General features: G+C 54.0%; 1 protein-coding gene across 1 annotated transcript; it reads left to right on the top strand.

Annotated features, from left to right (window-relative positions):
- Nucleotides 1–10567: 10567 nt before the first annotated feature.
- Nucleotides 10568–11914, top strand: FAM163A (family with sequence similarity 163 member A). The gene is made up of 2 exons (XM_058808984.1): nt 10568–10660; nt 11510–11914. Exons 1-2 carry the CDS (start codon nt 10568–10570, stop codon nt 11912–11914), a joined length of 498 nt encoding a protein of 165 aa, XP_058664967.1.
- Nucleotides 11915–14021: the final 2107 nt, after the last annotated feature.

Below are 14021 nucleotides of genomic sequence, written 5' to 3'. Positions count from 1 at the left end.
ATAGGCTGCCATTCTGGATGTGATGGTGAATATCAGAGTCTGATCCTATTCCAGCACCATCTCTGCTGGGATGTGAAATCCTCGTCCATCTCTTTCCGAAGTGCTGGATTTCAGCCTGGCCACAGGCCTGAGGGCAGCCAGCTCCAGAGACCTGCTTAGGAGGGACAGCCCAGCCCTGCACTGTTCCAGCCCAAAAGACCCTTTGCAGGGTGGAAATCAGCTGTGAAGGATTTTCCACTCGGCAAACCCTCCTCTGTGGAGAAATGCAGAGCATCCTCCAGCCATTTTGCATGGGGCATTTTGGGTGTCCATGGACTGACAGGAGAGCTGGGAGCTGTGTGTGTCTGCTGGAAAGAGTCAGGATGGAGCATTGAGCTGCTCCCAGCTGGTGCAGGATCACCCAGCTTAGCCATGGGCACAATTGGAGATATGCTCCTATTTCTGGGAGCTGCTTTGTGGTCATGCCTCAAATCTGACAGCCCCCAGGGCAAGTGGCAAACAGAAATAAGGTCAGGCTGTGGTGTTCCCTTTGTTCCCTGCCCCGGCTGCCTCCAACCTCTCCCCCTCCATCCTCCATCCCTGCTGCCCCCTATCCCTCCTGGCATCTCTGCCCTCCTAACCTTCCCTGTCGCTGCTTTCCCACCAGGATGAAATATTTATCGTGGCTCTGTTAGCCTTGTTTTCTTGAAAACGAGTTTCACACTTCATTTGCAGGAGACATTCAGAGGCTCCACGTTGGGTTTTCCTCCTGGCTGGGTGTGTGTGGCTGTGTGTGCATGACCACCCCGGCCAGCCCCACTCCTGCCTGATGGGGCTGCTGAGGTGGAGCATCCTGAGTGATGGATGGGTCTGTAGCCCTGCTGGGTGATAAATCAACAGGGAAAAAAAAAAAATGGTCTGAAATCCAGCAAAGAGTTCTCCGCAGGGCTGGCTGGCCCGTGCCTGGCTGCATTGTGGCTCCTTGCTCTGCCTGGGTGCAGAGAGTGAGAGGAGTATGAGCAGCAGCTGCAGGTGAGCTTTTCCCAAAGCTTTATGGAAAAGTCAGTCCTGGAACTGATCCTGGAATGACTCCACTTGGATTTACCACAAACAATGGGGTTTGAGTCGGGTGCTGTGCCCTGTGTTTGACCCCAGAGCTTTCCCTGGTGTGTGCAGCCATGGGGCTGTGCTCCAGGATCCCGGTGGATGGGCCATCTCTGAGAGATGGATTCCTGGTGGCTTGGGAAGCAGAGCTGTGCCTGGGTGACCCTGTCCATCCCACAGGTCTGTTTCCAGATGGGCTGTCCTCCCACAGCACACTGTCAGCATCATTGTGGGCACTGGGGTGTCTGAACTGCAGAGCAGGAAAGGGAATCCATGGCTTTCCCATCCCTGCATGGGGCAACTTTCCAGGAGGAGAGACCCTCAGGTGGCTGTCAGTGGATTCACTCTGGTGAGAAGGGCAGGAGGGGCTTCCCAGCATGTGTCCTGAGGATGGGGATCTCTGGAGGTCAGAGTGGCTGCAAGCTCCTGTTCCCGTGGGTGGTGTGGCTGTCCCTGGGTCTGCAATCCCACTGGGAAGGACGGGGTACCTGGGCTCCTTGTGGCTGGTGTCAGATTCCCTGGATTGCCAGTGGTGGGGTTATGGCTGGCTCCCCTCCAGGCTGGCTGGTTTTCAGCACAGCCACTTTGTGGTGCCCTCAGGATGGGAGGAGCAGCTCATCCCTGCGCCATGTCCCTCTCTCTGCTGGGGTGACTTGCAGTGGCTCCCGAGCAAATCCCACCCTGCTCCTGCTCTGCTTCCTTGGAAGCCCAGGGCAAGTTACAAGGCTAGAAAATGGTCACCCAGAGGCCCTGGAGATGGGCATCCAAGCTCTGTGCATCCAAGCTCTGTGCATCCAAGCTCTGTGCATCCAGGCTCTGGGCATCCAGGCTCTGGGCAAGTCACGTCTCCTCCCTGGAGCTCAGGCATGAGCAGCTGGTAGCAGCTGCCACATTGGGCAGACAGAGGCAAATGAAGAGACGATCAGAGAGTTTTCTGGGTTGTTTTTTGGATCCTGATCACAAAGCCTCACTTCCAGAGCCAGCAGCTGGCCCTGATGTCTGGCCCCAAAAAGAGACAGCCTGTCTGCCTTGTGCTTTCGGGGAGGCTCCGAGAGCCCTCCTGCCTGTAGTACTGGTTGCACGTGGGAGGCTCCTCTCTCTGTATTGCTGCCTGAATGCAATTAGGCTTTAATGAGTCATTAAAATAAATCTCTGTTTCTACTCCAAGCAAACATGCTGGGGGGATGCTGACAGTCGGAGCAGCAGGTCTTGCATCATGCGGAGGAAGAGGCTGCCCTTCCCCGTGCCTTCCTCCCCTGGGCTGGCATCCTCCATCTCCCTTTCCCTTTGAAAAAAAGACATTTCCCAAGCACCATGCAGATTAGCAGCTCCTGTGAGAGCAGGACTAGACCATAACCAGCCCTGGGGTTGGGATTTTTGTTGGAGGAGCTGTGATCTGGGGGGTTGTCTGTTCCCCGGTGCCAAAGGGCACCTGGCCAGCTGGAGGTGGGCAGAGATGTACCTGGTTTGTAAGAGATGTGGATGGCCAGGTCCTGTTTAACCCTTACCTGGATCTGGCAGGCAGCTGGGAGAGATCTCAGCTGGCCCATGGCTGGATGGAGATGATTGTGAGGCAAGCAGCAAATTGTGAAAGGGAAAGTGCAGTGATTCACCCATAGGCATCCATATAGTTTTCCTAACTGTAATATAAGTGGGATTTACAGACCTCCTGAGCCAAGAGGGGTGGTGGTGGCTCCTCACCTTATGGGCAAACACAAGGCTCATCTCCTGTCGTTCCTCTTAACTGGTAAACAGTGCAATTACCCCTAATGATGTCTATGCTAATTGAATCCCTCCACAGGGCTGTCTAGCTGGCACACTCACAGGCAGGAGGGCAGATGCTGGCAGGACACAGAGGGACATCCCGTGCATGCCCCAGGAGAGCAGCACCCTTCAAACCTGTCACTGTTTCAACCACAGCTCCCCAGGCTGTGGGAGGGCAGGGGTTAAACCCAGGGGGCGAGACAGAGAATTTATTTTGTGTTTTATTTTAGCAAAACACGTAAATTGGGTGACGCCCGCTGCGGCACAAGGGATCCGCCCCGGTGTGCCGTGCCAGGGGGCTGGAGCTGATGGGATTACAGAGGCTCCAGCCTCATCCAGAGCTTCTCCCCTGGGCTTTGCTTTCGGGAGCAGAGCTTGCTGCTGCTCCGTGGAAAGGTTTTGCACAAGTTGTGTTTCATGTGGCAGGTTGGGAGGAACTGGGATAGGGCAGCAAGGACAAATCCATGTGGGAACTGGGAAACTGGGCAAAGAATTGTCATGGGAATGGTGGGAAGGGTGAGATGGCATTGATGTCTAGGGCAAGAAAGGTGACAATGAAGTAGAGCCTTGGACAAGAATCCTAGAGGTTGTTTCAGAGAAAGCTGCTGAGAAACTGGCTTAATGAAAAAAATATATTTGGAGGGAAACTCACTGCTCTGCTTGGCTGGATCCTGTTGGGGATGCTCTGTGGGGTTTCTCTGAACAAAGCTCCTGGGATTGATGCTCCTCTTCCACTGTGCCTGGGATGAAGATGTGTTCGGTGTCCCTGAGTCCTGGTGGAATCACCCCCACCGGAGAGCAGAGCATGCACTTTCCTGTGGAGGACAAGCAAGACAATCAAACCAGGGAGAAGATCCACAGAGTGTGTTTGCAGCCCCCCGGGAATGGAGGGATTTGGCTGAGGTCTTCATGTCCTTGCCCTGATGGGAAGATCCCACTAGTGTGTCAGGTTGAAGGTTTCATCTTGAAGCAATGAGAGTGCTGGAGAGACGTGCCCAGGGCTGGGAATGAGCAGGGAGCATACTTGGTGGGAGGCTGGCTCCATCACACTGCTGGGGAGAGAGCACTGGAAGTGCTGGCTGATGCTGGGGAATACCTGTGCTGTGTTGGTGCTTTCCACAGGGTTAAATCAGTCATGGGATGCCCACAGCAGTGCAAGGTGCTGGAATCAGGGTGGAAGCAAATAACCCTTCCTGCTCCTTTTCAGTCTCACAAGGATCCATGTCTTTTGCTGGATGTTGTAAGAGGAAACATGGGGTGCAAGTAAGATCCAAGTCCTTGCTCTCCAGGTCTGTGTCCTCCAGGGATCCACAGTGCAGCAGGATCCAGCCCGGGCTCTGGCTCTCCTCAGGCCGTGGCGTAGGCAAAGTCCCAAGCCTTTAGCACACATGTGTAGGAAAATTCTGCAGCTTTTTGGCGCGGGTCAGTCTCACCTGGGCCACACCCAGCGTCCTGGCTGGCTCCCCTGCGGGCTGCTGCAGCTCCTCACCCACGGGGACGTGGGGCTGCTGGGAGGGACGGTGCCTGCAGCAGGGATGCTGGCCAGGTGCTGCCCGTGGGGATCTGACGTGCAGGATAATCTCAAAAGCCTTTCTCTGTGTGCCCTGGCCTCATGCCACCGGTTTTGTCCCTGGTTATTTTGGGAGCACGCGTTGCTGGCCTCGGCCACACGGGGCTCTTGCCAGGAGCTGCCCCGGGAGATGAGCCCTGTGCATATTCCCATCCTGCATCCCGCTCTGGGCTGCCCAGCCTGACACCTTCCCTGTGTCCGGGGATGCTCCCCACCCTTCCCGGGACTGCATCCACCCTGGCTGGCTCCGGGCTGAGCAAACACAGCGGGCAGGAGACGTGTGGCGGTGAGGAGGGAGCTGCCATCCCCCAGCCCTGGGTTTTAAGCCGCCCTGCAATGAGGAGGAGCTGCAAATGGGGCTGTAATTATATAGAGACTTGCCTTGATGCAGGTGTAGCCCACGGGGTTGGTGTCTGTGTGTGTTTTTGGGGACAGGCTGGGGTGACAGTCCCTTCTGTGCCCCTCCATCGTACCCACGGCTGCAGTTAATCCACTCAGGCAGGCGAGACGGGATCTGAATAGTCGCTTAAGGAGATAAAGGGCAGATGAGATGCCCAAGTAACGAGATACCAGGATAATCCGTGCCTGAGACATCCCAGCCTGCGAAGCTGCCCTTCCTCCAGGAGTCTGAGGAGTGCTGGGAGGTCTCCCAGGGAGAGGAATGCGGATGTGCCAGCTGGTCCCAGGATGGGACCATGGCTGGTGCCAGCCCTGTGCCAGGGCTTCACACACCTGGTCAGAGATCAGAGGGGCATGCTTGGTCCTTTGTGGCTGTAGAGGCAAATTGCTGTTGGTTTGGAAGCTCTCCTGGGCTCCCACAGGGCAGGGGAGGCAGTGAACCTGGATGGGCAGGAAGGTGGGTTTTGGTCGAGTTTGATGGCCAGAAGAAGGGATCTCCCAGGCTGAGAGGATCAGGAGCACAGTGTTGCAGCAGGAGTGCAGCCCTTCTGCCCACCTGGGAGCTGAGGTCTGCCTGGCAGCTTCCACCATTGAAGGTGTTTGATTTTTTAAAAATTGAGATTAATATCCTGCCTTTTCCACAAAGCTTTTGCAAGAAAAGAGCTGGCTTCACATCCTTGGCATTTTGTCTTTCCCATCCCTGAGCTGGGAAGAGGCAGTGAGGAGCCTTGGGGAGCTGGTCCAAGTGGTGGAGGGAAAGCAAGGGCAGACTTGCAGCAGGGCACAGAATTTTTTGTTTTGATGACTGACTGTGACTCACTGGAGCCTCAGCTGGGGGACAGTGTCACCTCTGCAACCTGGCTGCCCTTGTGGTAGCAGGGTGTTGGCTGCAGCAAAACTGCTGGGAAAACCCCACGTGGCCCAAGGCACCAAAGGCATCACAGCAGGAAAAAGCCTCAGGCAGGAAATGGGCCACATGAAACACCCTTTCTGCTGGCAAAAACCTTATCTGGAGTTCTCTGCAGCAGGCAGAAATAAAAGTTTTCCCCACTGCTGCTGTGATTTCTGTCTGCGGACTGGTCCACACTCCAGTGTAACTCCAGCAGAACCAGCAGCAGGTTCAGCTGATTCGGCTCCACAGTGACCCAGGGGTTTGGCACCTGTGCAGGGAGCCTGGGGTGAGCACTGGGACCAAGGGAAGCTCCTGGGGGGCTGCCAGCTGCATCCCACCACATTGCCATTGCTCTGGGTAAGATTTCCTTTGGCTCAGCTCGTTTGTGTGGTGGGGTCTCCTTGGTTCTGCCCCCCAAGGATTGGTTTGTCCCCTCATGTTTTGCAGTACAGAGCACCTGACATGCAGGGAGTTTGGGGGGGACCCCAGCCGTGCCTGAGCACCCATGCTGCCCCAAGGCTGGGGTTTGCAGCACAGGGTTGATCCCCCTGAATCTCGCTGGGCTGGGTCTGTGTGGGGCAGGTCGCAGCTGCCTGGGAGCTGCCCTGTTGCCTGCTGCCATAATCTGTTTTGAAAAGGCAGCCCCTGATGCTGGTTTTTTCCAATTAGGCCCTGGGAGATGACTCTGGTGAGGCAGCGGCCGGGCTAATTTACCAGGCAGACATTTCATTGAATTATCCCGTGAGCTGCAGAGCAAAACCAGGAGAGCAGAGCTTGGGTTGGGGCAGGACTTGTGGCAAGGTTTGGCATGATGTTGTTCATGTATAACCAAGTCCTGCCCCATCCTGAACTTGCTCCTGAGCTCTGGTAGGAGAGCTTGACCCCTGTGAGAGGCAGGGATAACAGAGGCTGTGGGGACACCCGGGGCGAGTGAGGATGGCAGGGTGTCACAGCTGGGCTGGGAGCGCTGCTGGCTGGCGAAAACCTCGCCATGGACTTGCAAACCGTGTTAACCTGCTATGGACGGCATTGAAGGAGAATAAATACAGAAGCCTGAGATGCCTCTCGTTGCCAGAGTCACTTTTCAGGCGCTAACTTTGAGCCGTGAGGCGACGTCAATTAAAGCAAATGTATCTGTACAACCAGCTCTGCCCAGAACCACGGACCCGCCCTCAGCCCATCCCGAGCCGGGAACAGTGACACCGCTCCGATCCCTCCCCGAAAGGCAGGGAGTGCGGCAACGCAGCCCTGCTCCTATAAATCCTGGTTTATTCAGATTATTTGTGTGCCACAGGGTCCCCGTGGCCATCCCGAGGCACCTGGGAGCGGGTGAGCGGCGAGTGCCAAGGCATCTGCTCGACCCGGGATATTGAAATATTTAAACAATTCTCGGCTCCCTTTTTAAGCCAGAAGGAGAAATGGGACTGTGCCTCGGAGAATTGGATTTGTGTGTCCCCCTGGGATGCCTCTGTGTCCTATCCCGCTCCAGGACAGCTCAGCTCACAGTGCAGCCTAGGATTTACAGGATCCTTTTGTTGGGATGGAGCGGTGGGGCTGTGTGGAGCTGAGCCAGTGGAGCCCAAAATGCTCCTTTCCCAGCAGGTTGGGATGTGCTTGGGAAGGGTGGATGGAAAAGGGGGATGGGCTGGTTCCTGGTGGCAGAGATGTGAAAAGGCTGCTGTAGCTGTCCTGCCCCTTTCTGGACATAATTTGTAATTCCCAAAACCCCACTTACTCCTGAGGCTATGGCTCTTGCTCCTTCCCTGGGAGGTTTTGCATTCCCTTCTTCATCCATGCAGGAGAGAGCTGTGGGCTAGAGAAAGCTATTTTGTAGGCACAAACGTGGTAGGAAATGAATTCTGGGCTGCTGGTGGGCTGGGTTTGGGGAAGGGGAGAAGGGCAGGAACTTCCTTCTCTTAAAAAAAAACCTCCAAAAAGAAGAGGAAAGGCAGCACTTCTCTTGTGCTTCATTTTCATTTTTGCCTTTGTTTAACATTCACTTTTTTAATAAGGAAGAGCTCAGCTCCTGAGAGGGGGTAGTGAAATGCCGACCCCAGCATTCCCAGAAATGGGAACACCAGAGATGGGGCATGAGGAAGCCCAGCCACCCTCTGAGACCTGAGTATCTCAGAGGTGACCAAAATTACCCCAAGGCTGGTCCCTCCTTACCCAGGGTCATTCTCCAGCCCTGCCTGCTCACTCCAATCCTCGGGCTAATTGGATGCTGCTCTCTGAGCTCTAAATCAAATCACAGCTCCCATGAAATGAAGTTTTCTGGATGTGAACAGCTGCCTGCATCATCCATCACCGCCCAGCTTGCAGCGTGTCCATCTCAGGGTCATCAAAGGTCAGTGTTTGCCATTTTCAGTCACCACTGTCACCTTTCCCTGTTAAGGAAGGCACCTGGGGAGGTGACAACTGCACCAAAGGCTCCCTGTGTGTGTCCCCTCACACTCCTGGCAGTGGTTCAGGGTACAGTTTGGTAACAGGGAGCAGGAGCTGAGTGTGTTGGTCTCTATTATTAGCTCTGTGCTGGGTCTCCTGATGGATGGTGATGTTAGCTGGGTTATGGACATATTGATTTCTTTGGGGTTTTTTTTTTCCTTTGTTTCATGTGTGAGAGCAGCTCAAGGAGGAAATTCACTGCATGCCCCCCTTTTGGCTTCCTACAGGAACTTCCCACGAGCTGAAAATCAATTTGTGGCAGGCAGGATGTGCAAACCCCCACAGCAGAGTGAAGAGGGTGGGTGATTTTGCGGGAGGAGGGTTCCACACTGTGCCTGCTGGGACGTGCAGCGGAGAGGGGCCGGGGCAGAGTTGGGAAGGTGTCTCCTGGAAGCTGCCACCTCTCTCTGTCAATTAGGGCCGCGTGGTGAGCGGGTAATTAGATCTCCTCAGCTGCAAAGGGCTGGCACTTGGGCCCTATCAATTATCCCTGCTCTGCACGAGGCACAGAGGGACACGGGGGCCAGTAATGAAATGTGGCTGTGCTGCTATCAGCAGGGGTGATGGGGCCATGGCTGCACCCACTTGTGAAAAATGTGTGTTTTATGATTGGTTTTGTGCAAATATTAAAATGAATATTATATGTGTTGTGTTGGAAAGTGATGCTGTATTAATTCTCTCTAGTAGCATGTTAAATATAGTTTTAGGTTATAACATAATGTTGAAATAGAAACTATGCTATGTAAGATAGTTTTTTTAAGAGAGGACTCACAGTGAGATAGCAGCCACAGGACACTTAAATCTTTCAGAGAAAGAGAATTTATTGCTCACTTATTGAGTTCTTCCCGCCTCACTCAACCCTGGAGACGCCGTCAGGATTCAGAGGAAGAAGCTGACACTGCCCAGACAGAATCCTGTGTTTGAATGGAATTTATGCATCATGTATGAGTGTATGAATATGCAGCAGGCTGTTGCTTTTAAGGGTTAATCCTCTGTTAATGTGGGTCCTTTTTCAGGCTTATTTTGCCCAGAAAAGGTACCCGGACTGTCTGGAATGCTTTGTTTTTATTGTCTTGTATTGTCCTAATCCTAATTGTCCAAATTTTTATTACTCCAATTATATTACTATTTATATAACAATTTTATTACTATTAAGCTTTTAAAATGTTAAAAACAAGTGATTGGCGTTTTTCATGCACTTCTTGCTACAAGTCCCCAGTTTTTGATGAAATGGCAGATTTAGGGCATGGCATCATCCTTTCCTGGCAATTTGCTTTACCCATCTTTGCAGCACCCACCTTTCCTGACAGCCTCCTTAAAAAAACCTCTATTTATTTAGCCCCAATGCGGTGACAGAGGTGGCATTGGTGGGGAGGGAGACACTGGGCAGCCCCTTTGGGAAGGAGGATGAGCTGACAGTGGAGTTTTTCTCCTTGTTCTCCCTCCCAGGGCTGTTGAGTGTCCCTGTGGCCATGTGGTGCTCCCTGACCCCACCATCCGGCCCGGGGCCAGTGTGACTGTGACATCCTGCCTGTCCTTTTCTGGGTAAGTGTCCCTGGGGTGGGGTGGAGGGGGATGCTGGGGCTCCTGGAGGGGATGGAGGAGAGATTTCGTTTCCCAGCGGCACCTGAAGCATCAGTGCAATGATGCATCCGCCTCCCTTGTAATAAATTTTAAAGTGGAAAAGGCCAAGTGCTGACTAAGCCAGGCCTGTGCCCTGTTCCTGTAAGGCTTGGGAAATGCCTCCTTTCCCTGCTTCAAATTAGAGAAAATGACACGGGGGTGAAGCAGGGCCTCCTGCACATCCCAAATCAAGGCAAATTCTTGGGAAATGGGGAAAGGCAGGCAGGTGCAAGGGGAGCTGTCAGGCCATGTCTAACCTCTCCCTCCACTTCTTGCAGGTCCAACGCCTCCGTCACTGAACGTGAGTATCCCCTGGGTGCCATGGCATGGGAATGGTGTGGGGGCTGCTTGCTAAGTGCCTGCCAGGCAGCCAGGGTGCCATTTTTGGGCTCAGACTGTTGTGGAGTTCAGAGGCTCCCCTTTGGCTTTGCCTGGCAAAAAGTCCAGGTTTGCTCCTGCATTTTGAAGCAGAAACTGGATTTTCTGCCAGGAGGGTGGAAATCATCCCTTTTGGCTCAGTAAGGGTGAGGTTTTGCCAGTGGGCTGAGGGGTGTTTGACAAAGACCCCAAGCCAGAGCAGCAATAACAGTGAGGGGATGTGATGCTGCATCTCAGTGTCCTCTCATTAAGAGGAGGAGGATGATAATATTGGATGATGTTTTTCCACCTGGGGAATGAGGATGCAATATTTTGGGATGGCTTGCAGGCATCACGTCCATCATGTGATGACAAAACCAGGGAAGGTGAGTTTTGTGTCCCTGCCTTGCAGAGTTTGATGGAGAATCGGTCGGATGACAGCGGGAACTGTTGTTATCACCGGGGGAATCCTAGCGACGGTGATCCTACTGTGCATCATTGCTGTGCTCTGCTACTGTAGGCTACAGGTGAGTGTCCTCTGCCTTGCCACCCCCACCTTGCACTGGAACGGGCTCCCCAGGGCACTGGTCACAGCCCCAAGCCTCCCAGGGCTTAAGAAGTACTTGGACAATGCTCTGAGGCACATGGTGTGATTTTTGGGCTGTCCTGTGCAGGGCCAGGAGTTGGACTCTGTCCTTCCTGCTCGGGATATTTTAGGATTATGTGCTCCCCGAGCCAAGGTGCTGCTGCAGAAAGGGTCTGGATGTTTTTTGGGTTTTTTTTTTTTGCCTATGATGGCAGGGAGTTGAAACCTCCTATCCCCCGAGGGATGCTGCAGTGATGTCCTTCCCTCCCCTAGGTGTGGGGGGTACTGCCCTGAGGCTTTTGAGGCTCTGCAGCACTTGCTAATTGAGGTGCAGGCTTGGCTGGGTTTGCAATACCAGATGGAGATTTTTATATCATTTTTTTTTTCCCCTTGTAAATTAACCGAGGAGGCTTTCAACAGCGGCTAGCTACAACCTCCTGCTCTTTAAAAGTTAATGTGAAGTCTGTGCCATGCAGCAATGCCCGTGTGATGAAAAGCACAGCGCTTACTTGGAGCAGTTTGCAGCCGGCAGGATGAAATACCTTCCCTTTGCAAACCTCACAGGGGGATGATGAGGATGAGTTCCCCAGTAGGTGCCTCCTGCAGCACGCTCAGATCCAGGTTTTGTCTGGCTTCTGCCGCTTCCCAGGACGCAGGAATGATGGAGCAGGTCAGCGAGAGGCCCCGGAGGGTTCCTCAGGCAGAGGGGGATGAGGGCAGCGGGGATGCAGCAGGGCCGCCCCACCGGCTGCTCCCTTTCCCCTCACACAGCCCCTTCCCTCTCCTGCAGTATTACTGCTGCAAGAAAAATGACTCCGATGAGGAAGAGGAGGAGGAAGAGGAGGAGGAGGAGGAAGAGCCCGACCTGCCCGCGCACTCTCACTTCGTCATGTGCAACGCCTGCAGCTCCCGCATGGTGGACGGGCAGGGCAGCCCCGCGCTGCCGCCCGGCGAGCTCAACCAGCACGGGGCTCACACCTACTGCCCGACGTGCTCCCCCTACGGCTCTCCCTTTTACATCCGGACTGCCGACATGGTGCGCAACGGCGGCGAGAGGGTCGCCTACGCCCCCGCGTGCTACAAGGAGATGGGGCGGCCCCTCAACATGGCCTCCCTGCAAAGCTACACGGTGAGCCGCCACGGCCTCCTCCGCGACAGCTTCCCGAACCCGCGGGCCATCAGCACGGAGGTGTAGTCACCATTGCCACTAGCACAGGGTGTCCCCGGCTGGCACCGCTCCAGGGAAGGGGCTTTTCACTTGGTTTTGAGGAGAGGAGCCCGCAGCCCAGCCCGAGGCCAGCGCGGCCCTGCTGAGGCGCCCAGCACGGCCAGGCCAGAAGGCGAGTGAGACCTCAAAGGGCAGCGCTGAACCGGCCATCTCTGAACCCATAATAAGTGTCATTATTATCTACTCTCTCTCCCAAAGGGACTTGTCTAACGAGGGCTATGTACAGTACAACCTAATCTAATTACCCCCGGCTCCCTGAGCCCAGTGAGGCCTTCGGTGTCCCCACGCAGCCAGCCGAGTTGATGGCACACGGAGCAATGGGCTGATCATCCAGGGCCAGCTGCCATCCCCATGAATCCCAGTGCCCAGCAGGGCATGGCAGCGCTCCTCAGCCATGGGGAAGTGAAGAAGGGAAGATCCAGGTCATCCTGCTCCCCTCGTGCTGCGTCAGCTGCCGCTAGCAGTTTGCTTTTCTGTTCAAGTGTAAGATAGGGCACCGTCTCCCACCTGCTTCGGTCTTTGCACGTGCTGAAGAAGTTCAGGACATGAATTTAGGTCACTGCCGGGGGAGGCAAAGTTCCTCGCAAAAGAGCTCACCCACGCCAGCAGGCACAGGCCAGTCCTTCTGCGGCCAAAGCCCCCACCTCTTCTACTCTTCACAAGCTTTCTTAGGAACAATTTTAACTTGGACCCATGAATATGGCAAGATTTTACTTATGGGAAGAATTGAATTCCTAAATAACCAGTTTTGGTCACCTTCAGCTTTCAAAGCCCCACCCTAACAGCTCCGAGAGCCAGAGGAAGGTTGGCTTTAGGATGGATTTTGCTTTTGACAGCAACAGCAGAACCCACTGGCTCATGTCTTATTTGCAGGGCACTCCCACTGGAGAATGATGTTCAGGTGGTTGGGGTCCCTCTGCTTTTGTGTCTGGAAGAAGAGGGTGCAAGACCCAAATGTGTCTTGAACATGTTGTGAACGTGGGTTCACAGGCACTGCAGCCGGCAACGACAGCCAGTGACGCTGGCCAGCCTTTCTGCAAAAATGAATGTGGGAAAGTTTCTTCTTCCTCCATAAATCAAATTAGGTGAAAAATTACTAAAGGGACATCTCCATCATTCCCAGGCACTTCCATAGCAACCAGTGCAGGACTGCTCTGCTGAGCACTTCCCATTCATGGCAGGGAGGAGGGATGGGGACAGCAGTGATCCCTGCAGATGCTGTTGGAGGCAATGGCAGGAAACCCTTGCCATGCCTTTGCAATATAGGGTAGGACTGCTCAGAAACGTGAATGGTGGGATTTTATTTTCACCACTGCAATTCAGAAATCATCCCACTGCTCACAGAAGGATTTGGAGTTGACCTCCCCACTCACACACAGAAAAAGTAGGTCTCAGCACAGAGGCACACAGTGCACCAGCCTCAAATATCCACTTTACCAGGCTGATGTACACATTGGACCTGCCCATGCCTTGGCAGTTCTCTGAAGAATGGAGCCAAAACATCACAAAACATGGTGATGGTCCTTGTAACCAAACACATTGCCCCAGCCTGTGTTTTACACACACTTCTGAGCAAATGTTATGCACCATCTCCCTCACCTCCAGCCCAAAAAGACATTGCATTTCCATTACCTGGAGACTCAGGCTGGCTACAGCATTTTTAGAGTCTCTGTCCATTCTTCAAATAGTGATAGCAGGTTTTAATGTCCTCTGACATTAAGGGCAGGCAGGAGGGAAGATGAAAGTTACCAGCCCACTGGTTAATAGTCTGCAGCTCCTCCTGCCTCCCATCTAGCCAGTGCTCCTCCCTGGAAACATGGTCTGTAACTGGAAGAATATCTTGGCTAACTTGATAAATCCCATTCTTTGCCACTAGAGCATCTGCTCAGCTAGGTCTCATCATGCTGGGAGCCAGGAGAAGTTAATGTGTCCCAGCATGGTCCCTGCCAGACAGCCCCGTGGTCTCTGGATGCCATCCCCTTGGCAGGCACAGAGCACATGGCCACGGCGGCTCCCGCCATCCAACTCTACCTCTTGGCACACAGAAAGGCTTTCCACCACCATGGCAGTGCCA

Source organism: Ammospiza caudacuta, chromosome 7 (assembly GCF_027887145.1).
Source record: "Ammospiza caudacuta isolate bAmmCau1 chromosome 7, bAmmCau1.pri, whole genome shotgun sequence".
Lineage (NCBI taxonomy): Eukaryota > Metazoa > Chordata > Aves > Passeriformes > Passerellidae > Ammospiza > Ammospiza caudacuta.
This window is presented reverse-complemented; position numbering and strand designations above follow the sequence as displayed.

Bases quoted from the DNA above. Each gene is read 5' to 3' on its own strand.
- FAM163A (XM_058808984.1), top strand. From the start codon at position 10,568: ATGACAGCGGGAACTGTTGTTATCACCGGGGGAATCCTAGCGACGGTG. The intron at 10,661-11,509 runs GTGAGTGTCCTC...CCTCTCCTGCAG, and splicing joins TCTGCTACTGTAGGCTACAG to TATTACTGCTGCAAGAAAAA.